Source organism: Corvus brachyrhynchos, unplaced genomic scaffold, assembly GCF_000691975.1.
Source record: "Corvus brachyrhynchos isolate BGI_N302 unplaced genomic scaffold, ASM69197v1 scaffold352, whole genome shotgun sequence".
NCBI lineage: Eukaryota > Metazoa > Chordata > Aves > Passeriformes > Corvidae > Corvus > Corvus brachyrhynchos.
Genome location: NW_008236631.1, coordinates 229,209 through 251,983, shown reverse-complemented (window position 1 = coordinate 251,983; position 22,775 = coordinate 229,209). Strand labels below are relative to the sequence as shown.

General features: G+C 43.3%; 1 protein-coding gene across 2 annotated transcripts in view; it reads left to right on the top strand.

The window, feature by feature from the left end:
• Positions 1 to 21,696, top strand: part of USO1 (USO1 vesicle transport factor) — a 25,760-nt gene extending 4,064 nt beyond the window's left edge. The window contains exons 3-25 of one of the 2 annotated variants that reach the window (XM_017726664.1): positions 831 to 910; positions 1,883 to 1,894; positions 4,415 to 4,515; positions 5,439 to 5,541; positions 5,697 to 5,752; positions 5,999 to 6,119; positions 7,390 to 7,568; positions 8,009 to 8,149; positions 8,940 to 9,028; positions 9,531 to 9,685; positions 9,940 to 10,151; positions 10,975 to 10,995; positions 12,726 to 12,836; positions 13,478 to 13,596; positions 13,802 to 13,983; positions 14,856 to 14,977; positions 15,880 to 16,018; positions 16,764 to 16,927; positions 17,469 to 17,558; positions 18,263 to 18,349; positions 19,643 to 19,741; positions 20,205 to 20,420; positions 20,807 to 21,696. In XM_017726664.1, the coding sequence (XP_017582153.1) occupies positions 831 to 910; positions 1,883 to 1,894; positions 4,415 to 4,515; positions 5,439 to 5,541; positions 5,697 to 5,752; positions 5,999 to 6,119; positions 7,390 to 7,568; positions 8,009 to 8,149; positions 8,940 to 9,028; positions 9,531 to 9,685; positions 9,940 to 10,151; positions 10,975 to 10,995; positions 12,726 to 12,836; positions 13,478 to 13,596; positions 13,802 to 13,983; positions 14,856 to 14,977; positions 15,880 to 16,018; positions 16,764 to 16,927; positions 17,469 to 17,558; positions 18,263 to 18,349; positions 19,643 to 19,741; positions 20,205 to 20,420; positions 20,807 to 20,884 (2,677 nt within the window). In that variant the 3' untranslated portion in view covers positions 20,885 to 21,696. The remainder of the gene's footprint in view (positions 1 to 830; positions 911 to 1,882; positions 1,895 to 4,414; positions 4,516 to 5,438; positions 5,542 to 5,696; positions 5,753 to 5,998; positions 6,120 to 7,389; positions 7,569 to 8,008; positions 8,150 to 8,939; positions 9,029 to 9,530; positions 9,686 to 9,939; positions 10,152 to 10,974; positions 10,996 to 12,725; positions 12,837 to 13,477; positions 13,597 to 13,801; positions 13,984 to 14,855; positions 14,978 to 15,879; positions 16,019 to 16,763; positions 16,928 to 17,468; positions 17,559 to 18,262; positions 18,350 to 19,642; positions 19,742 to 20,204; positions 20,421 to 20,806) is intronic. The other variant, XM_017726665.1, reaches the window with a different exon arrangement.
• Positions 21,697 to 22,775: the final 1,079 nt, after the last annotated feature.

Genomic DNA, 22,775 nt, shown 5'->3' with positions numbered 1-22,775 from the left:
TTAGAGGTTTTTTTTTTTTTTTTGTGGTTTTTTTTTTTTTTTTTTTTTTTTTTGATGGACTGTGCTTTCATTCTTTTTTGGTTTAAGAGCAATAAAGCAAGTAGCAGAAATGGTTATATGCTGCCCCATAAACTCTTGTGCTGTGTCTTGTTTGTAGTGTAGGGCTTACAGGTGGTTCAACCTTGGTAATACAGAACAAACAGGTCCCTCCTGAAGCAGGGCTTGAGAGGAGAGTCTGGGTGTGAGCAGGTGAACTAATGCTTTGGGGTTAGCAAGGCTTCCCTGCAGCTTCCTGGGGGTGCTGGAGTTCAAAACCCTTTAATAATTAGGTTTAGTGGGTTTGGTGACATGGATGCTGCCTGTTTGTGAGAATCCACAGCTGTTGCTACATTCCCCTGGAGCTCTGAGGTTTGGCTCTGGTTCTGTCTGACAGTGTAGCAGGGAAGGTCCCACCTGGGAAGGTGCGGAAGCTTTGTCTGCAGCTTCCTTGGGTGATCTTCTGGCAAGTCTGAAGCATTCCCAGAGATTTCTCCTGGAATAGGAGCAGGCTGGAGGGAGCGAGTCAGAAAGTTCAGGCCACACCTACAGTGAAGCTTTCTGTGGTCACCTGGTGTCGACAGACTTCCTGAGGCTCACCAGAGGGAGTGGAACTGGGAAAAGGAGCTTGACTCTGTTCAGGGAGCAGACAGCTCATGGTTATGTGGTGCTGCAATAAATCTGTGCTTCTTACTTGGCCTAGTGCTGCAAAGGGAACTGCCTGGGCGGAAGAGCAATGTTGTAAGAGTAGTTGGAAATAAGTTATTAAAGAAAAGTGGTTCTTTCATTTGCAGTTCAGATTCTGAAATAATTGGCTATGCTTTGGACACACTCTACAATGTAATATCGAATGACCTAGAAGAGGAGGAGCAAGGTAAGCACTTGGTAGTAATAGTTGTATTAACTGTGGGGTTGCTTTCCTTGGTGCTTTGTTCAAATTATCAGCTGTAATACTGTGATTTACTAATGCTTACCTAGACTTGCCTTGTTACTGTGTATAGCTCTTAGGACAATGCTAAAGATCTTTTATGCAACTTGCATTAAAGTAACACTCGATCTCTTGCTTACTAATTTTAAAAACTTTTTGTTCTGTGAACAGGAGTCAGGTTGGAATGGGATAACTTTTTTTTCTAGTTTGTAAGTCCAGAATCAAGTCCTTCTTTGCTGTTGGGCAAGGGTAGTTCTGGGTGTTACTGTCAAATGAGACTTCACCATCTCACGATTTAACAAGGATGTTGAGATCTAAAATCTCAGGTACCTGTGATAAGGTGCCACATATAAGTGTGAGAACCTTTTTCAACCCTGCTGCAGCAGTGGAGAAAGATATTTAGAAAGATTCTACTTGTCTTTGTACGGCTGGGCTGTGAAAATCCATGCCACCCCTTCATTTTTGAAGGGCATTAAACCAGTCTCAAAGGCCAGTGAATGTTATTCTAAACCATGTTTCAAATTGTGCTTGGCTTTCTTTTCCATGTTCCTCCAGTTCCCCATCTTGATTAAAAAGGTTTAGAACAAGATCAAAGTTTCATAGTGCTGGTGAATTCATGTTTGTGGTCAAGGCCATGATTATGGACTGGACAAAAGTGTTGGCAGGTTTTTCTGAAGAGCAAAGAATAGTCCGGCTGGAGTTGTGTGTGAGAGATGAGCAGGGTTGTAAGGGTTATGGAGTGCTTCACTTTAACCCCTGCTGTAAGAACTTCCTGCAGGAGAACTTCTGGCTGCTGTAGGAAGCTGGGATGGCTGCTTTGGAAACCTGAGCTTATGCCGTAATTTGTTGTGCTGTGTGGAAAACTGTTCAACTTGTAAACCTGTCTCTTGTTTCTTTTTATTTTATCTGCACTGACAGATGACTCTGAAGGTAAAAGAACCTTTACTTACATAAATATGGCACTTTGTTTTAGCCCTAGTTGCTACTCCTGCCAGTAACACTTGCTGCCATTTAAAAAGGACACTGTAAAAACTTGTGCTGGAGCTCAGGGAAGGCATTTTGCCTTCTGCTTTATCCTTACTCTTTGGAGCTCAAGTGTGTTTCCAATTTGATTGCTCCTGTGACTTGGCATGTTGAATGCCACCAGATCCCCAGAGACTGCAGTAATGGTAAATTCTTGATAAGGATGTCAAAGATGTGCAGCCCCAAACTGGTAGGATTTTAAGGGGCCAAATTTTGTGAACGGAGTTTCTGTTCGCAAGAAGCTCTGAGGCTGGACAACAATGTGTGAGCTGCACATGAGCATCCTTCACAGTGTCTCTTTTAAGCAATGCATGTTAAAATACGGTGTTCACTTCTACCCTAGGTTACCACTAATGCTTTGCATGTTCTCCTTTTGAAACTGATTTTATCTTTTAAAACTAATTTCTAGTTTGCAGTGCTGCTTTCTAGTGAATTGCTGAGAGCTCATCTTAATAGATGGAAGCTGTTGGCTTGAATTGAGGTAGCCCTGGGAATGCGTAGATTTAAGGAACAATTATGGATAGAAGGCTGGTTGCAAGATTTCTGGTGTAACTGGGAAATAGTTTCCCTTTGCCTGTTTGGTTTTTTTTAAACATAGTAGAAGAAATACTTGAAAAGAAAAAGGCGATTTGGCCTTTTCATAGAAGAATACTGAGCTAGAGTAAGAAAAACCAACTACAGCCTGAGAGGCTGTGTACACTGCTCAGGTTTTGCCTTAGCACCTGGAACTTGTGCAAGGGCAACACTTGGCATTGAGAGTTCAACCACTTGCTATTTGCAGCTGAGGGTGGGACATGATGTTCAGTCACAGCTCATGGAAAAGTCCAAGTTAAAATATTTAACTTAATTTTGAAAGTAAAATGTTTAGGTTTTTTGGGCTCTCTTTCCTTGGCATGCAGCTAGCTACAGGATGTGCAATCCATGTGTGAGTGATTCCCAGCTGAGTTGCCTCTTATTCTTTAGCAGCAAGTGCAGAAGCTGAACTTGTGTGGAGTGTTTATCTTCATTTATGTAAATGAATATATGTCAGTTCAGGAATGGCGCAGACTTGCTAAGACCCTCAGCTTCAGAGAGGTCACTGTTGGACTTAAATCCTGCTAGGGGCTACGTGCCTGGGCTAGAGTTATTTTGCACAGTCTGTCTTCCCTTTTAATTTTTTTTGTAGTATTTCATCCTTTCTGCAGCTAGAAATTTAGAGCTGTGTTGCTGCTCCTCTGCCCCTGTGGTAAGCGATGTACTGCTAAGGCTGCTTCAAGGGGGAAATACAGCTCTATGACATGAGAAATGATCAGCTACTCTGGTGTCTGGGAGGCCAAACAGATCTTTTGCTGCACTGGAAATCTGTCACAAGTAGACCTTACAGAGTGATACCTTGCAGTGAATTAAAATTGTATCCTTGACACCAGACTTTCCTAGTAGTCTTTTGGTTTCTCTGTTTTGCTGTAGCCCAGGAAGGTGCAGAATGTGGAGATGGTATGTGGTCTTTGACCCTTTTGGTAGCTGCTCAGTGGTTCATTAGTGTTTCCTTGATAAGGCTATAAATCCTGTATTTCAAGTAGGAGGAAAAAATCTGAAGACTTTTGGATTTGGTCAGAAATTATTTTGCTTTACTGTTTATTTTCTGTTTATTTCTACTAAAACAATCCCTTTCCCTTTGACTTAGAATTGCTCTTGCTCAGTTTTTCAGCTGACATTCCTTAATTATGTCAGCCAGTGGTACCTACATGCCACTGTTCTGTGGGACAGTTATGTAAATGGTCACTCAGCCTAGAAAAATAGCACTGGTGCAGAGATGGTGCTTGCATGGGGTTTTGTCATTTTGTGGGATACTTTTGCATTTGTGTTTGCATTGTGTTCAGGCAACAGTGATGCATGAAATAATTATGTGAGACAATTCATGTGCTAGGCCAGTTCTGCGTAACTCTAGAGTGAAGAATGGAGTGGCACTCAAGTCTGGAACATTTGAAATCACTTCACATTCCAAGAGTGAGAGGTTTTGATGCTTATCTGTGTGACTCTTCTCCCTTCCTGATGTTTAAGTCTTTTTCCTATTGCTATACCCAGCAGAATAATTAAGGTATTTGGGCCATTTAGCTTCAGATGATTTATATTCCTCATGCTTCAAGGCTCTTGGTGCGAAGTGTACTTTGCCCATTGGTGTAGGGTACTTATGAGGGGCTGCTCTGTTGGGTTAGCGGAGCTATGTGGGGATGTAGCTGCTGAGATTCCAAAGTTACATTTAGAATAATGTAGGCTTCTTGTTGTGAAAAGCTCGTTTTGGTGTTTGTTTTGAAAAGAATTCAATTAACATTTATAACAGTGACTCAGTCTTTTGGTCACCCATGGCCTTATTTTAGTCAGAATAAAAATCACAGCTGCTGAAGTTGTTCCAGTTGTGTTGTAATATGTTGGTTTTCACTGTTGCAGAAGAAAACTCAGCAAAACAAGTTGATGATCTGGGGAGTCAGTTCACAGAGATTTTCATTAAACAGCAAGAAAATGTCACTCTGCTGTTGACTCTGGTGGAGGTGAGTAACTGTGTCATGTTTAGGCTGCTGAGAGATGGGTGGTGCTTTATCTAATGGAGAGAGCCATGGTTTTGTCCTCCTAGTGAAGTTGGTGTGAGGGGTGACGTGTGCCAGGATCCAGTGAAGGCGGGGCTGGAGGTGAGTCAGGACTGACGTGCATGAACACCTTTGGCGCAGCTTTTAAAGCCGGGGAACATGGAAGAGAATCACAGAACTGTTTAGATTGGAGAACGCCTCCAGGATCATAGAGTCCAGCTGTTAACACGGCACCACCACGTTCACTGCTAAACTATGTCCCAAAGTGCCACTTCGTTTCCTGAACACTTCCAGGGGTGATTCCACCACTGCCATGGGCAGTCTATTGAATGCCCAACCACCTTTCCAGTGAAGAAGTTTTCCCGAATAGCTAACCTAAACTTCCCCTGGTGCACCCTGTGGCCATTTTCTCTCATCCAGTTCCTTGAGAAAGGGGTTTAGTTACTTAATTAGAAACAATAAAAATTATTGCTCCCCAAACAGCAGTGGTTGTCCCTTGTGTAAGGATTCTTTTTCAGATGATCATTAAATCGTCATGAGACAGTAATGAGATGCAGTTCAAGTGGAAAGGGTGACTGCTTTCCAGCAGCATGATACTTAACTCATTTTCCAATGGTTTTGTCCTCATGTCCTGCCTTTTTACTTACAGCTGTTAAAATTTTTGTTCCCAAACTAAGAGTATGATTGTGCTTGAGAGAGTGAACAGTACAAGTACTCTCTTCTTTTTTTCCTTTCCTTTTTAGTCCAACTTCAGTAAAAAACATGATATTCCACTTTTCCCATGTGGAACCTATGCTGTGCTTTGAGCAGTATTAGGCATCTGTCAGTGTATCTGAGTTAAATACTGAGGAGTTTGTTACTTAACTTACTCCTTTCCATCCTTTCAGGAATTTGATTTTCATGTTCGTTGGCCTGGAGTGAAGCTACTGACATCTCTCTTAAAGCAGCAAGGGCCTCAGGTGCAGCAGATCATTCTGGTCAGCCCCATGGGTAAGTGCTTGAATCCATTGCTGGTACACTTGGAGCTTGATGCTCAGCAGACATGGCAGAGGCCTAGAGGAGTCTTGAGCAAGATGTTCTAAAGACCTCCAGTATGAAAAGGCTGTACCTTTTCATGTTTGGCTTTTTTTAACTGTTTCTCGCAGGTGTTTCCCGCCTCATGGACTTGCTAGCAGACTCCAGGGAAGTTATCCGCAATGATGTAAGTACAGAGGTTCTGAAGGGCCCCTTCCATCCTCTCTATCCGTGTATCGAGGCTTGAGGAGCCAGTGCCTGCTGTTCGTGGGGGCTGTAGATGTGCTCAGCTGTGGGGCGTGAGGGTGTGCCTGTGACCCTGGCTGAGGATTATGCTGCTGATTCAGCATCCTTCCAGGAGCTGTGACTTGTGAAAAGCAATGGAGCTCTAACAAAACACAAGTTTGATTTCTCCTCTCCTCCACCTGTCAAGGGAGTCCTGTTGTTACAGCAATTGACCAAAAGCAATGCAGCCATACAGAAGATTGTTGCCTTTGAAAATGCCTTTGAGAGACTTCTGGATATCATAACAGAGGAAGGAAACAGTGATGGAGGTACAGTGGAGTCATAAGACTTAGCCTTGTGCTTCTGCAACTATGAGCTGGTGTTTCCAGGCTTACCTTAGGGGGTGGTTGGAGCTTGGTCAGTGGGAAAAAGGATCACAATTTATAGAGTGGTTGGAACAAGAGAGGCAAAACCAGGTTGACCAGGTAGCTGTGTTTCAGTGTCTTTTGAAAAGTTGGCATACTTAGTTAAAACATCAGGTCACTCCTCTGAGCGTGTGTGAATGAGTTAGTGTGCTCTTGCTTGACCTAGGCCTGTGCATGTATCTGCTTGGAATGGCAGTGTCAGATGTGTATGCTGCGTTTGTCACTTACTGAGTTAAGCATCTGCGTTCTTCCCGTGAGATCCTTGGATGCTTGGAGTGGCTGGAAGTAACAGCTTGCTGAGTTACTTCAGCTGCACTAATAACTTCAGTTTTCTGCTCAGCTCCTTGACAAGTCAGTCACCTGTTGGGAGGGGAGAAGAATTTTAAACATGAGCAAAAAACAAATGCAGCACTTGAGGGCTTTTTTTGTTTTTTACTAGCAATACATGATGAGTTTACTACAGTCTGTTTCAGTGGCATGGCAGGTTGCTGTTCCATGACCTTTCTGTGGGCTGCAGGAGCAGTTAATGCTTCTCTCCCAGCTGTATTACTCCAGGTATGTTGGCATGGAAATATTCAGCAAACCTTTGATTTAAAGCTGCTATTTTTAGGCAGCTAATAATTTTGGGAGACTTGTTATGTAAATTCCTAGGTGCTAAGACTTCTCTGCTTCCCCCCAGCTACTTATCTGTTCCTCTGATAGGAGGAGCCTGTATCTGAGTGTAATCCAAAAACTAAAGAGTAGCTTTGAGGTTTGAAGATGGTAGGCAGTGATTGAAGAGAATGAATGAGAGCCAGGAAGAGCTGCTGCCTCAGAATCATGACACAGTTCAGGAGGAACTTCATTTGAGTGCATTTGATAGGGACAGTGTGGTCTGGCTCTGGAACAGGTGAACTTGAGGACACAAAGTAATGGTGAGGTTTTGTTGGTGGCTTTTCCCATTTACCCACTTAACTGATATGAGCTGTACATGCTTTGGAAATTTGCTTTGGACTTGTGGAAGAAAAACTATGGTTTCACAAGTTTCATAGTTACTGATCCAAGCCTAATGTGTGTTAAGAATGAAGAGCTCAGAAATGTGTGCTCTGTTCCATCTAGAACATCCTCAGCGTATGGACAAGCTAATTTGTTTGTGTGGCACGTTTTGATTCACCTTGTGATTTTGTCTCATCAGGAATAGTGGTGGAAGACTGTCTCCTCCTGTTGCAAAACTTGCTGAAGAATAATAATTCGAATCAGAATTTCTTCAAGGAAGGTTCATACATTCAGCGTATGAAGCCTTGGTTTGAGGTTGGAGATGACAACTGTGGGTGGTCTGCACAGAAAGTGACTAACCTTCACCTGATGCTGCAGGTAAAACGCTGTTACAACTCCTTGTTACTGATGCCATCTCTTTGTCAGCTCTTGTGCAGTGAGAAGTGTAATGTCACAACTGTGAAATCCATTTCTTCAGCTCTGAATTAGCTACCAGTGCTCATGAGCTGTGCTGCTTTCAGCACAAACCATGTCAGAGGTGAATCTGTGATGGCTGGCATATTGCATAACTTGATGTCACCTGAGATATAACAGTGATTTAAACTAAAAACAGAATTAGGGGTGTTCTATGTAAAGAATCCCCCGGTATGAAACTGAAAATCAAGCAGCTGTACGTAGCAATGCGATCAGCATTCTGTTCGTTGTCTCCAGGCTCCATTTTAGGAAGCAGTTCTATTTCAGTGAAACCTCAACTGAGCTTGGCTTTGTGTTTGAAGGTCCCCAGCTCTGCTCACACAGCAGTGTTTCCTTCTCTGTAGCTTGTGCGGGTCCTTGTGTCCCCCACAAACCCTCCTGGTGCCACCAGCAGCTGTCAGAAGGCCATGTTCCACTGTGGGCTCCTACAGCAGCTCTGCACTATCCTCATGGCCACCGGGGGTCCTGCTGATATCCTCACAGAAGTAAGAGGGGCCAGTGGACGGAGGGGTGGGAATGTTCAAATGGGTGATAACAGCAGTCTGAAGGGATAACCAGCTGCTGCAGAGACTAACTGAATATTTGCTAAGCAACTATTTCAGATGCTGGAGATTTCAGCTTCCTGCATGGGCAGCATAAAGAGAGGAGTTATTTACGTTGTGTTCTGCAACCAGAAAGGGTTTGGATTTGCCTATTTCTTTGCTTTTGATTTCAACATATCCCAGACCAGCTGAATTCATTCATGACTTTCCCTGGTTTGGGGGTGGGTTTCTTGTGTTTTTATTTTTTGAGAGTCTACAAATAGTCTATTTTGATAGGCTTCCAATGACGAGGGGTTTTAGATTCTAGAAAAGCCCTGCCAGCAATGTAGGATGAGGGGTTTTTCCCTTGATAAAGCCTTATGCTTTGATGGAGTGTGGACTGGTTCCTTTATTCCAGTTCCTAATTTCTTAAAAGGTTTCACCTTTCCACTTTTTAAAATGTCCAGTTTAGCTGTTATTTAGCTGTCATAGCAAAACTGATCTGGCATACAAAATGAAGCTGGAGGTGACTGAGCTCTGTCCCTTAACCTTTGCTCAGCATCTTTAACAGCTGTTAAATGCCTTGATTTCATGCACACTGGTTTTACTTAAGTCTCTGAGCTGAGACTTGGAATGCTCATTTTTTCAATACTGAACTGTCAGGGTAATCTGGAATAATTTTGAGGCATCTGGGTGGTAGCCCATGACTCAGATTTAAACATGGATTTAACTTTTTTCTCTGCCCTTTCCCTAGACCATTAACACTGTATCGGAGGTCATCCGAGGATGCCAGACAAACCAAGACTACTTTGCCTCTGTAAATGCACCTTCTAACCCACCAAGGTAGAGGAAGGAAAGTGTTTCAACTCTGTTAGGTGATAATGTATTGGTATGGGCAATTGTAAGGCTTTTATAAATTTCACACTTGGAATTACGATCCAGAGTAACAACTTCAAGTTCATGTGGGGTGTATTGGATACAGCATTAAGGTGTCAAGTGTGTTTACAGAGAGATGAGGCCTAGAACTGGTATTATGTGGCACCTGAAAAGCAAATGAGCAATGGCTTAGAAGTCTTAGATCGGGATGTGCTGCTGCTGTCAGCCAGAGGACAGTCCCAGGAGGATTTGGAGGCAAGAGAGACGGATAATCAATCTCTTGTTCTGTGTATAAATAACGGAAAAACTTTTAACACCTTGGGTTTTAATACCCTTGTTTGAAGTAGTAATAGATGCAGTGGTAGGCCATGGTATCTTTCCTTACCCGTGGAATACACCTGGATTATGTACCTGCAGTTGTTTTCATTCCCAGCTTAGTTCTGAAGGCTCTTCCTTGCTTTCCCAACAGGCCTGCAATTGTAGTGCTGCTCATGTCCATGGTAAACGAGAGGCAGCCATTTGTGCTACGCTGTGCTGTTCTCTACTGTTTCCAGTGCTTTCTGTACAAAAACCAAAAAGGACAAGGAGAAATTGTCTCAACGCTTCTGCCATCCACTATTGACGGTAGGCCAGGGCACCATCTCTGCAGTGAGTTCTGAACTAGCACCTGTTCAGTGCACCAGCTGGTGTCTTGTGAAAAGTTATTTACCTTCTGCTAAGTGACTGACCCAGGCAGGGCGATTTGGCTTAGATTTGTCTAAAACCTCATTAGTTTGATTTTTTTTTTTTTTCTGTGTTCTAGCTGCGTTGTCTTAAATATTTTTGCCAATTACGTGGCTTGTTTTAATCTCCCTTGTACCTCTTGGCCTCTCTGGTAGCTACAGGTAACTCTGTCTCGGCGGGTCAGCTGCTCTGCGGGGGCCTCTTCTCCACGGACTCTCTGTCCAACTGGTGTGCTGCCGTGGCCCTGGCCCACGCCCTGCAGGAGAATGCCACGCTCAAGGAGCAGCTGCTGCGGGTCCAGCTGGCCACCAGCATTGGCAACCCGCCCGTGTCGCTGCTGCAGCAGTGCACCAACATCCTCTCACAGGTACAGTGCTGCTTGCCCTGCTACAGCATGGGTGTCCTGGGGCAGTGCCCCTCCTGGGCAGGGGCATCGTGGGGACACGAGTGCTGCCTTGATGAGGAGGAGGATTCTCTTTCGCAGGCTGTTTTTTAAGCTTTGCTTAAAGCTCCTTCAAGGGGAGGAGAACAGCAGCAAATCTTGCTTTTCCATCAGATTGCTGCTTGATGCTGCCTATTCTCAGTTGGCCCCAAAGCATCCAGGCCCTAAATGTGGTTTAAAGGATAAAGTCAACTGGCAGAATCCCTGGTCATGTTGGGGTTTTTTTGCTGAAGAAGTGCCTGTTTGGTACTTAACCTGAACCTGCTAGCTGGAAACATCATGAAAAAAACAGGCTGTCATGTACTGATGGTTGGCTTTGTGCAAAAATAAAAGCTTTTTTTGAGCTTGTTCAACATGTTAATACCTGCTTTTGCAAATGTCAAGTGAGTGAAGTTCACTTCCTGGCCCATGCCTCCTTGTGACACTCAACTCTGTTAGAACCATTCAGGGAAAAAAGCCTGTGTAGTAGTAAAGAGTTGGTTAACTCTGGTGGCACTTAGACTTTCCTGCAAGTGAAAATAATGGCTGGAATCCTGAATTTTTTCCTATGACTTTTCACCTGCTTTAGCTAAAAATAGCCAGTATTCATTTTTATCCTATTCCTGGCATTTCTGTGTAAGGTAAATTTGAGTCAGTAAAAGTGCTTGTGCTTCTTCAGCACTACATGATAAAAGGGACTCAGATATGGGGGGATGTTTCTGAAATGTTCCACTTGAAGGTTCTCAAGTAATATGTGTGTAACTTGCAGGGTGATAAGATCGACAGACGGGTATGTATTTTTTGGCACAGCTTGTGCATTTTCCTGCCAAAAGCAGGCCTTTCCTCTTGTCTGGGGTCTGCTGGGGAGGATTTCTTTAACTGCTTTTTGATGTGTTTCCACTTACGGCTTTGTGTTGCAGTGGTTTGGGTTTTCCCGGGCGTAACAAACTCTTGGTGCCTCCAGTGGAATCTCTGGGAGTGCTCCCCAAAACTATGGGATCCGTACCTTGGGCAGCACGGGTGCTTTCTTTCTAGGGGGCAGACTAATTGACCATCTGTTCACATAATAGGTGTGCTTTCTTGTAAGGAAAACTAAAACTGTTAGAAATAGTGTTTTCTGAATGGCCTGTAGCAAACAGTTGGTACCATCAGAAGTGGGGATATGCTGCTGATGTCCTGACTGCTAAAAGAAAAACTGTCTAACCTGCCTTCCAGCCTGCCTGCCTTCCTAACTGGGAATAGCAGGGATCTTGTTATGAGCATGTGACCCCTGAAGAGTTGTTTCATTTCCAGGCTGTTACTTAAAACACAGCTGAGTTGGTGGTTGGCGGCACAAAAAGAAGTGTTTCTGTTGTAGAACGGTGTTGTGTTTTACCCTGTTGATCACAGCCGTCCTGGGGGGTGGTAGGGCTGGGTTGTTACCAGCACTGAACTGTGGAACAGCAGCCATGGGGAGCTGTAATCTGTCAGAGTAGGTGTTATTACCATGGTATGTCTAGAAAATAGCTCTGTTTTAGAGAGGATGTTTTGGGCTGTGTGAAAATCCTTAGGCAGAAGGCACCGATTTGACCTCAGCACAAAAAGCAGTGCTTGACAGCAAGTATGGTTTGCAGCTGCTTCCAGCATATGTGTGTGCTGAAGTGCTGGGCTGCACAAGCAGAATTAACTCCATGTTTCTCAGGAGGGAAGGGACACTGGTACCAATGCTGGGGAAAGTTGAGCTGTGGCCATGTGCTCTAAGCCCAGTGCCAGTTACAGGGGTTATTCCTAGTGTGCATGGGCTGGCAAATCCTTCTGGGACAATTAGAGCCAGTATTTGTAAATGGGGGAGGGAACACTTTTCTTGGTTGCCATCTGAATGTTGGATGAGATGGATGCTTGTCTTAGCTCAGCTGGGCCCAAATACCTGCAGCGGAGACAAAATTGATCAGACAGTCAATTTGGAGATAAAATTAATTTTGTCTGTCTAACAAAAATAAAATGCTGCAGTTAGCATTTGCCTTGCTGGCTTAATGTGCATATTGTCTGAACCAAAGGCCATGACAAGATTATTGTTCTTTTACCTAGAAAATAATACTAGGAACACCTGGCAGTTTTTAGTCAGCAGGGGAGGTCTTGGTGATGCGTCTTTGCCAGGGAATCCTTACCTGACTAAATGTACACCTTGTTCCTTCTTTTACAGGGGTTTTGTGTGTGTTCCTTCATGTCACCCTTGTATTAAAAATGCAGAACTAACATGTTACGATTTTATATTGGTGCTGATTTGCATTGAGTCATGTTTCACATCTGTGTTGCTTGCTGGTTTGTTCTGAAAACAGTTCAACATGAATGGTTTGATCCTTGTTTTATCCAGCATTAAAGCTGTTCAGTATAACTAACAAATGGGTGTTTGGAAAGACATGACTTGTAGTTCATAAAATGATAAGGTGGAAGAAGGTGAGTTCTGATCCAATACAGCTTGGGTTTGTATTTTAGTCCTCTCTGTGGAAAGGTAATGATGGGAGTGTTTATTCTTCACAGGGCAGCAAAGTACAGACCAGAGTTGGACTACTGATGTTGCTTTGTACTTGGCTGAGCAACTGCTCCATTGCTGTCACCCACTTCCTTCACAATCCAGCCAATGTTCCTTTTGTATCCTTGACTTGCTTACAGAGTAGAACCCCTTGCTTAGACATTACTTGGGTTACTCATGTTCAAGTTAAATGTTTCTCTAGATCAGTTTATGGGGATTCTGCAAAACAGAAACTGCACTGGGCCAAGAGAGAAAATGAGGCTTTTGTTGCCAGTGCTCTGTGTACACTGAGCTGTGTGTAAGATGCACATACCAAAGTAGTTGAAAACTGTTTGTCTGCCAGCCAAGTGTGTTTTTAGTGCATCAAGCTTGTTGGTATTTTTAGTGTGAACTAAACTTACACTGAAGAGGCAGGAAGAGTGCTTTGTACTGCTGTGATTTCTGTGCTTGTTTTTCAGGAAAAAAATAATCAGGTACTTGAGCACATAAAGCTAAACTGGCACCTTATCTACACTGCAGGAGTGTTTTGGAACAAGTAAATCTCTCAGGTTAAACAGCTACTCAAAAATTTATGGGAAACCACTGATTACCCAAGTTCTTCAAAACAGGATTTAACTTTGCAAGGGTTTTGTCAGCTCTTTTGTCTTACTTCCTAACAAAGCTTGGGTTTGTGTGTAAATAAAAGGAAATGTATACAAGGAGAAGTGTTACATGTGTTGTGATTATGAAATACCTCCAATATCCTTATCAAGAGTTCTAGCTCACAGGGCAGATAGCTGAAAACCTTGGAGAAGAGGAGCAGCTTGTCCAAGGACTGTGTGCACTTTTGCTTGGCATTTCCATCTACTACAATGACAATTCCCTTGAGAATTACAGGAAGTAAGTATGACAGAGAAATAACAGGATGGTAGAGAAAGGTTCTGTCAAAGGCAGATGGTGGTTCAAGAGGCTTTTAAGTGGCACAGCAGTAGGGTTAAGACTTGAGACAGATAAGAGTTGTATCTGCAGAACCCACCTTGAGGGAATGATGGGTTCACTTCTTGTCCAGTTGTTGCCCTGTCAATGATTTGTCTCTTCCTTGTAGAGAGAAACTGAAGCAGCTGATTGAGAAGAGGATTGGCAGGGAGAACTTCATTGAGAAGCTTGGCTTCATTAGCAAACATGAACTTTATTCCAGAGCTGCTCAGAAACCACAGCCTAGTTTCTCTAGCCCAGACCACATGATGTTTGACCATGAATTTACAAAGCTGGTAAAGGAATTGGAAGGTGAGATGTTACACTCATTTCTCTAGGTTTTGTCATGAACTGATGGATGAGCTACCAAACATCCTGTGTTACTCTTTAGTGTGATGACACTAAAGGTTATGGTAATAGCTCTAAGTAATCATATACCCAAGATGCCGTTTAAGTGTTCAGTAAAAACACTCTGACTGGATTACCTGATGTTCTTGGGTGAAATGATTATCAATAGATTCTGGGAGTTATCACACTGGCCAAGAGGTGTTGACCTGTGCTCACATAGAAACTCAAGTATTGAGCACATACACTGGTCGTAGAAGCTTCATTTGCTGAAGTACGTAATCCAGATATTTGCTGTTTGTATTTGATAAATTAAAAAAGATAAATGCTGAAATTCTTGTCTTGTTAGGAAATGGACACTTGATTTAGTCTGTACTTCACAGATTGTCATCATCCCTAACATCTGACTGGTGTCCTGTTTATTAATATTGCTCTAAACTTAAATCAGTCTAGAGAAAGAAAAAAAACCTTAAAACAGCAGTTGTAAACATGGATTTGCCCAAGCAGTTTCATCTGCATGTTGCTCTTGCAGTCCCAAGTCTTTCACTTATTTGCAGAATTATTTGGGCTGCAGCTGTAGTGGGGCTATACTGCCAGTAAAACACAGCTTTTTTGATAGGAAATACTCAAAACACCCATTTACTTGTCTGAAACAGAGTAAAGCAGTAAATGTGCAAACTGCAATAAAATCACCATTTCTATTAAACCTTTGTGACAATCCCTTTTTTAATGTGTGGGTGGAGTTTCTAATGCTATGAACTCAAACTGTGAGGCAGTGAGACTTTTTTGAGGACAAAGATGTGAACTGGGCTCTAGTTGACAGAAACTGTTTCTGACAGGTGTCATAAGTAAAGCAATTTACAAGTCCAGTGAGGAAGATAAAAAGGAAGAGGAGGTCAAGAAGACATTGGAACAGCATGACAACATTGTGACTCACTACAAAAAAGTCATTAGAGAGCAGGTAAGAGGGAGCTGGACCATACATGTGCCTCTAAAAGCTGTTGGTTTTGTCTTTTGGAGGTGTTGCGATGCACTTAGATCCCCCTTGTTCCAAAACAAATAAGGAATCTAGCAATGCAGAAATGCTTCTAACAGCACTGATGTCAAGGTTCAACTGAAATGTCAGTGTTTGGAACACCAGTTAATTTTTTTTTTCTTGGGGTACATGCTCGTACCAGTGTTGGAGCGTTTCTTTTCAAATGAGAACTCAGAGAACTTGCGGCTCTTGAGAGATGCAATTCTTAGTTCTGTGCTCTCACTTTGATGACTGATGAAATGGGGCTATGTGAAGAAATGGTTTGTTGGTGAAGTTTGGGTATACCTGCTGGGATTGGACTCAAAACCTTTTTCCAGGGATAGTTAACTTGTGTGGTTGCTGCAGCTTAGGCGGAGATGTAGAGGAGCAAAGCTAATTAACTTAAACTGCTAATGGGAAGCTGAAGCAGGTGTTTTGAGATCAGAGTGTGGGGTACATAAGGCATTGGGGGCACTTCAGAACTATCAGAGGCTTTAGTGAACATGTGATATCTGTAGTTAACATGATTTCTTAAAAGACTCCTGAGGTAGTAGACTAAACAAATGCAGGCTTTAGTATGCTAGATAAAAATGACAATTGGCAAATTTCCCACCTTTCCCTTTGTCCTCCTGCTGTTGGTGTGACAGGCAGCTGTATTTCCTGGGTGTTTTTCCTAGGCATAGCTATCTAGGTTTGCAGGTGGCTTTCCTGCTCATCTGTCCCATGTAGCACCAAGTGGTGGAGCTCAGGTTTTGCTGCTTTCCTTCACCTTCCTGACAGGATTGTATTTGAGAGTTAGTAGTATAACTATATATATATATAGTATTGTGCCTTTTTTTCTTTCACAGGACCAGGAACTTGAAGAACTAAAAGAACGAATCAACACTTTAACATCTCAAAATGAACAGCTCCAGGCTACAGTCACACAGCAAGTGTCTCAGATCCAGCAGCATAAGGACCAGTATAATCTCCTGAAAGTACAGCTAGGTAGGCTTCATGAGTAACAATATAAAATCATCTTGCTTGTGCAAAGATGTTGTGATTTCTGGCAAGCTGCAGCAGAGCTCCAGCAGAGACAGCCTTGTAGGTGTAAGAGCTCACACTTTCTGTGGGAGCTGCTGGGAGAGGCTGCCTCTGCCTTGGGTAAAGTTAATCCAAATTGGTTGCTGCCTGTCCAGCTTCAGAACATGACCTGATGGGCCCTGAAATGTGCTGAAGTTTGGATCTGGAACGGAAGTGTGAATTGGGGAAGATGGTATGGCCAATGTGCAAGATGAAGCCTGTTACTGTCACTAGAGAAATTGTTAATTTCATATGTAAATCAGGGCAGTATGTTCTCCTTATCCCAAGGTCAAAATGCTGGATAAGCTGTACATGACATGATTTAAAAAAAACCCAACTCCCTGCATGATTGCTTATGATTAAAAACACCTAAGGAAACAATTATCTTCAGAATTTGCCCATGCTGTTACTTTGGATGAACTGAATGGCTGAAGCAGCAGGCAGCATACATACCTGAAGGAATGGCAAATGAGAGCTCTTCATAGTTAATTCTTTTTTATATGTAGAGGACTGTTAAGTACTGTGCTTTGCTCCTTTAGTTGGAATGAGAAGGGCTTGTATTGCCTTGTGGGGCAGGAGCAGGATGGGTAACAAGTACTTCGACTGGTGTGCTGGAAGCTAAGTTCTAGAATTGCTTGTTTGACCTTTGTTGTAAACTCTTCCTGTTTAGGAAAGGACACCCAGCATCATAATTCCCATGGTGAGACATTTCAGATGAATGGCATTCAGACAGAAGAAGTGAGCAAATTGAAAGAGGAATTGGAAGAGTGGAAAAACAAACATGAGCTGCTGCAAGGGCAGTTAAAAGAAAAGGATTCTGTGATAGAAAAATTGGTAAGTACTGTCTCAGTGGGACTTGATCCAGCTGCCAATTCCTGGTTTCAAGGATAACTTGCCTTAGGCTGTGCATGTCCTCATTGTGGTGGCAGCCAAGCCATCCTGCCGGATTTTGTGCTGCAAATAGGGAATATGGTGGGAGATGGCTTGAGCAGAGCCTTGTCTGCCTCAAACTGCTGCCAAGCAGAATCGGTGCAGCTGTAGAATCAGTGCTTTATAGCCTGTTTTCAAAAGAGGGTGGGGAAAAAATGGTAGGGATGTGCTAGGAGCTTAGTGCTTTGTCACAATGCAGGGCAGTGTGTGCTGTGTTTATTTGGTGCATGTCTCCTGCATTTGCACTGGTGGCAGGTCCTTCTGCACCCACCTTAAAGGACAATCCAGCTGCTCTCACTTTATCAGACAGCTTTGATGTGCATTGCTCAGCCTGCTTGCAGCTTCGCTGCTGGGAATTGTGATAATGCAAGAACAGCTAGGGCTGTTTTGACATGACTACATTTAGAGTTCTAGTACTAAAGCTGATTTTCTGTTGTTCTTATAGAATTCTTCCCAGCTGGAAATGGGAACTACAGAGCAGTCTTCACAGACCAGCAAATTTGGTGGCTTGGAGCACAATAATGAGCTACAGAAGGTGAACTTGTGGTATTTCAGCAAAGCTGGGGTGAACAGGGGTAGCTTGGGATGGGAAGGGAGCTTTACCCTTCAGGGAGGCACGCTGATGCTTGAATGTGTTGCTGGTTTTGATCAGGTATCTTTGTGATGACGGTCCTAATCTTGGAGTATCAAGGTTATGCATCTAAAAATGAATAGGTTGTTTTCACTAAGCAGGTTTGAGCCAGCAGAAGGCACTTGAACTGACTGGCAAAATGTGTTTATCCAATGCAAAAAGGATGTTTAAATGTTATGAAAGTTTCCAGGTATTAGATGTACAGCACAGAATAAGTGTCTGAACTGGAGATTGAGTTCTTTAAGGTAGCTGTTGCTCAAGAAATACCTGGCAGAGTTCCTCTCGTTGGAGAACTAATGGTGCCTGGATTAGTAAGTCATCATGGGTTTCTGCACCAGGAAGGGCAATGCACAGAGGCCACCGATGGGAGTGCAAGTGGTATGAAACACCTTTGTAAAAGTCACTGAGGCTCATACAGGTGCCTTGGTTGGGCATTGCACAGAAAAGAGTTGGTAAGAGCAGGGTGGATAAAGAGCTGTTGTGGTGCTGTTAAGAGGCAGCTTTCCTGTTACATTTTGCTAGTATGAAGCAGTAGGCTCAGGAAGATTTCATGTGAATATCTTGTTTTATCCAAATTAACTGAAAAGTTTTGTCTCTGTTTCCCAAAGGAGTTAGAAATGCTCAGGAGTCAGATACAACTACAGTCTGTGGAAATCTCTAAGCTTCAGATGGAGAATCAAAAGCTACAAGTAATGGTACTGGTGAATAAGTTGTTTCTTTTACCCATGGGAACTAAATCTTCAAGACTTGCTTTCCTGCTACTGTCTGTAACTACTTTCCTAAACCAAGCTTGCTTTAAGTGCACACAGATTCCATCAGTGTTTCAAATTAAGTAATGAGTTACCAGACAAATCTTTCATGACTGTGGAGGGGACTTTTAGTCAAGTTAGTGCTCTCTGATGGCACTGGTCCTCAGTATTTTTAAGCTATTATCAACTACTGGCTGTTCCAAGCTTATACTCTAATTAAAGGAAATAGCCTTTTTGAGGCACAACTGTGGTATCTTACACAGGAGACAGATTGTTACTCTTACAAACAGCTGACGATACTAATTTCCAAGTTGATGTACAGCTGAAGGGCAAATGATAGGGGCATCTGTCTGTGCAGGCCTCCAAATGCTGCAGCAGTTTTTTGGCTGTATACTGCACTGATGAGGCAGTAAAGCCTTGTGGCTAAATAAATGTGACTGTCTTCAAAACTAATACAGAGCCCGAGGAAGTTGTCCGAAAATGTTCCAGACACTTCAGCAGCAGAGCTAACAGATCAAGCTGTGGGAACATGGGCCCCATGAGCAGTTGACAGACAAGTGTTTAGTGTACCCATGGTCCGAGGGATGCAGGCTCAGCTGCTCTGCGGGAAGATGCCGTTGCACAGGTGCTGGTGGCCACATGTGCCCGTGAGGCAGAGGTGTGCCCTGGTGTCCCACCAGCTGTCAGACCACCTCAATGCTGTCCCACATCCTACTGCCTCCCTTGCTTGGAGTACTGGCTTAAATGTTCTCCAGCTGGAGAGGCATTGGTCTCAAATTTGTGCCATGTGGCAGTTGTAGCTGACAGGCAGCTGCCACGTTTTGGAAATAACTTTGTGTAGGGCTGAGATCAAACTCCTGTTATTTTTAGTAGTCCTATGCAAAGAATTGGATCTTTAGCCTAATAAAAAGATTTCTGTGGCACTTCAGAAGTATCAGAGCAAAGGTGGATTGCCTGTAATAGGGTCTGCCTAGAAAAACCCCTAGAAGCCTTTCAAGTGCAGCTGCTTTGAAATAAAGGTTTCGCCTTGTGTTCTCCTTGGTGTGGTACGTGTGTGTGAGTCTGAGACCCGAGGAAGCTCAGATGTGTTTGCTGATGCCTTGCAGCATGGGGTGTACGTAATCACAATACTTTGGCTATGCTGTAAAAAGATAATATGCTTTTAAAGAAATGACAGTGTAATGGCTCAGCTTGCTGTCTTAGTATGTGCAGCACTGAGAGTGAATTCCTTGTCCACAGACTACAACTGCAGATCCCATGTTAGGAGACAGTGGTGCAACAGCAGCAACCGGCTCAGAATTGGAGGGACGACTGGAGCAAGAAATAAAAGAATTGAAGGTGGGTAGTGGATGAGCATGAGACCAAGCCACTGGATACTGGGCCTTCAATTAGGAGGCTTCTACAGTAGCCAAAGCTGGTGGAAGTGGCTTGTTTCTTCAGCATCCTCAGTGTTTTCAGGCTCTGGAGGGGAAACTGCATGTCTCCTTTATTTTTCACTTGGGAAATGAAACCTTGTCTGCCTTTAAGGAGTTGGTAAGGACAGTCTAGGGTGTAGCTTTACTCTGACACAGACAGTCCAGTTTGACTGGAGGAAGGTAACCACTGTTAATATTGTTCCTACTTTATCCAAGTTGCAATAGTTTGGGTAAGGATGTGTAAGTGTGTGTGGGAGCAAGGCTACAGGAACCAATGGCAGGACGGAGCTGCAGGAGGTTGTATGTAGAATGTGTTTGTAGGATACAGGGCTTCAGCTTTTCCTATGCTTGTATTGTAACTTGATGAGGATTTTCCCTGTTGTCAGAGTCAAGTCAAAGCTCTTTCTGAGGAGAAGGAATCACTAAAGCAGCACCTGGACTCATCCAGTAGTACGGTTGCTATATTGCAAGATGAGAAAAGTAAATTGCAGCGTGAAGTTGCGGAATCCAAGAAAGAACAGGATGATCTCCTGGTGCTTTTGGCTGACCAGGATCAGAAAATATCTGCACTGAAGATCAAATTGAAGGATCTTGGTGTACCGGTAAGCAAAGGAATGGATTCAGTGAGTTCTTGGGTCTGAGGCAGGTCTGGGCATGGTAATACTTGATCCAAAAAGTCTGGTGAGGCCCCTTTCTGTAAGTAGAGGCAAGTTAAATCTACCAGAGTTACTTTTTCAACTTCTTTTGGCAGCCATCAATGAAAGATGACCACTGCCTGTTGTCCCCAGTGGCCAGCCATCTTTAGCAGAGAAGTAAAGAACCATGGCCATTACAAGATGACAGTTGCATTTGATAAGCATTAATTGATCTGGCATAGTAGCTTTAGGTTATCTTTAAGCTTATTTGCACTCAGCATTTGTCTTGCCTTCAAAAGGTTGCATCAAATAAGGGGTATGACTGCTCTCAACAGATCTTGTATTAATTTCAGGTTGAAGACGAAGATGATACTGAATCTGGAGATCAAGGGGATGAAGATGAGGATGGGGATGAAGAGGAGCAAGACTAGAATGCTGTTGTGTGTTACCATGAAAACTAGATTGCATTGCTGTTGGGGAAAAATCTATTACTGGTGTACAAAGGAAAATGTCTGCTTATAGGAAGCAGATGGGGAAATGACAACCATGGGCCTAGTTACAAGTTACTCAAGTGTTGGAAAACCCTTTGTATTAGGTAAAGCAAACAAAAACCAGTTTCAGTTCTACATGAATATCCCAAGTTGTACTTGTTTAGAAGTTGCTTCAGACACTGTTTAAAGCAGGGGATGACAATGTTGCTGCCTTGGTTCATTGTCATTGACAGTTCTGTGCATTTGTCTATGGTTTTAACTTTCCTGAGCTCTTAACATAATTAAATGCAAAAGTATTTGGTTTAACATCTGTCACATGGAGTCATTCCCCCTGCCTTCAGCATGGAGCTTCAGTGTAGTTTGTGGCTTCCTCTCAAGAGCAGTGGCAGGCAGAAGGGTTGGGGGTGGCCTCTGCCAGCCTGGGGGCTGGTTCTGGGGGTGCTGGGGGACCTGCACACAGATGTGTGCCTGGACACCTGCCCTGGCTGCACTTGGAACGTCCTGGGGAACCACAGCGTTCTGCTGCTGGCGTGGAAGAGTTTTCATTGAAAGCTGTGCAAGAAATGTAGCCTTGGGGTGAAGAATTGCTGTGGACAACAATGACCAGTACACTCTCAGATCTAATGTGCTACTGAGTCAGCATCAATCTAAGTTAAAATCTTATTGACTACTTCAGTAAGGAAATGAAAACTACTCTGATTTATATAACTTATTGGCTCTTTATGAGTAAATAAAATAAAATTTTAAAGGAATTGAGAATGGTAAATGCATCAAATTCTTTTTTTTTTTTTGGTAATAAAGAGAATACCTCTACTTAGTCCTCATTTAATTCTCTTGTCCTGTTTAAAAACATACATTTTAATACTCATGAGAGCATCTACGTTCAGTCTACCCTGGCAGATTAAGGTAATAATACAGCACATCCTGAGACTCTCACAACAGGAGTAGAGAGGGGTGGGGGTTCAGTTTTTGCTATTGGAACACTACAGCCTGCAGTGACAGTTTATTTTGAAAAATGGTCCAGGAACGTTAAACCAAATGGGGGTAGGGAGTACAGGAGATTGTAAAAAAAGCCTGTTCAAACTGCCTTTCCCGATCAGAAAACCTGTTTTATGGATTATTTTTTTGCACCATCCTAGTGTTCTGTCTTGTTGCTGGTAGCAGACGTCTGGTGAAAACTGCATTACTGTCAAATGGGAGTATTCACTTTTCTGCATCCTTGGCTGTGTCATGCAAATTAGATTTATTCTTAATTCTTTGGAATATTTCCTTGGTCCCATTGTGACTGGGACATCACGAACACAGGGTGGTTTTCCTCACTGCACACCGTTTGCATCCCTTGCACAGGGTCTCTTTGTCAAAGCAAGCAGCTGCTGCCAGCAAGAAGGTAAATCCATCACACATTGCTCGTTAGCTTATTGCATGTGCTCCCATTGATACAGAGGAACAGGAACAGGTGCAGAGCTGCAGAGAGCACTGGAGGGAAGAGCAAGTAATTCTGATGAGGGTGTGCTGACATCAGCGCACCAAAACCCAGCGGGAGTGCAGAGCTGGGGCCTTACACACCTTGTACAGACCGGGCAGGACCTTTCATGAACACCCTTTCCATGATGGGGTTCCAGGAATGGTCACGTGCTTCCCAGGCTGAACTTGTGGGAAGGCTTTGTCATTTCTTTAAGACAGATGCTACACTCTTTTCTGGACCAGCTGTTTGTAAAATATGGATTTCAGGGAAGCAAAAGCAGTCTGACCTGTGTTACCAGCCTCTGGCAGATGCTGGTCTCCTGCAAGCTCGAAAACTGCCAAACCCTCTTCATTTGTGTGACGTTTT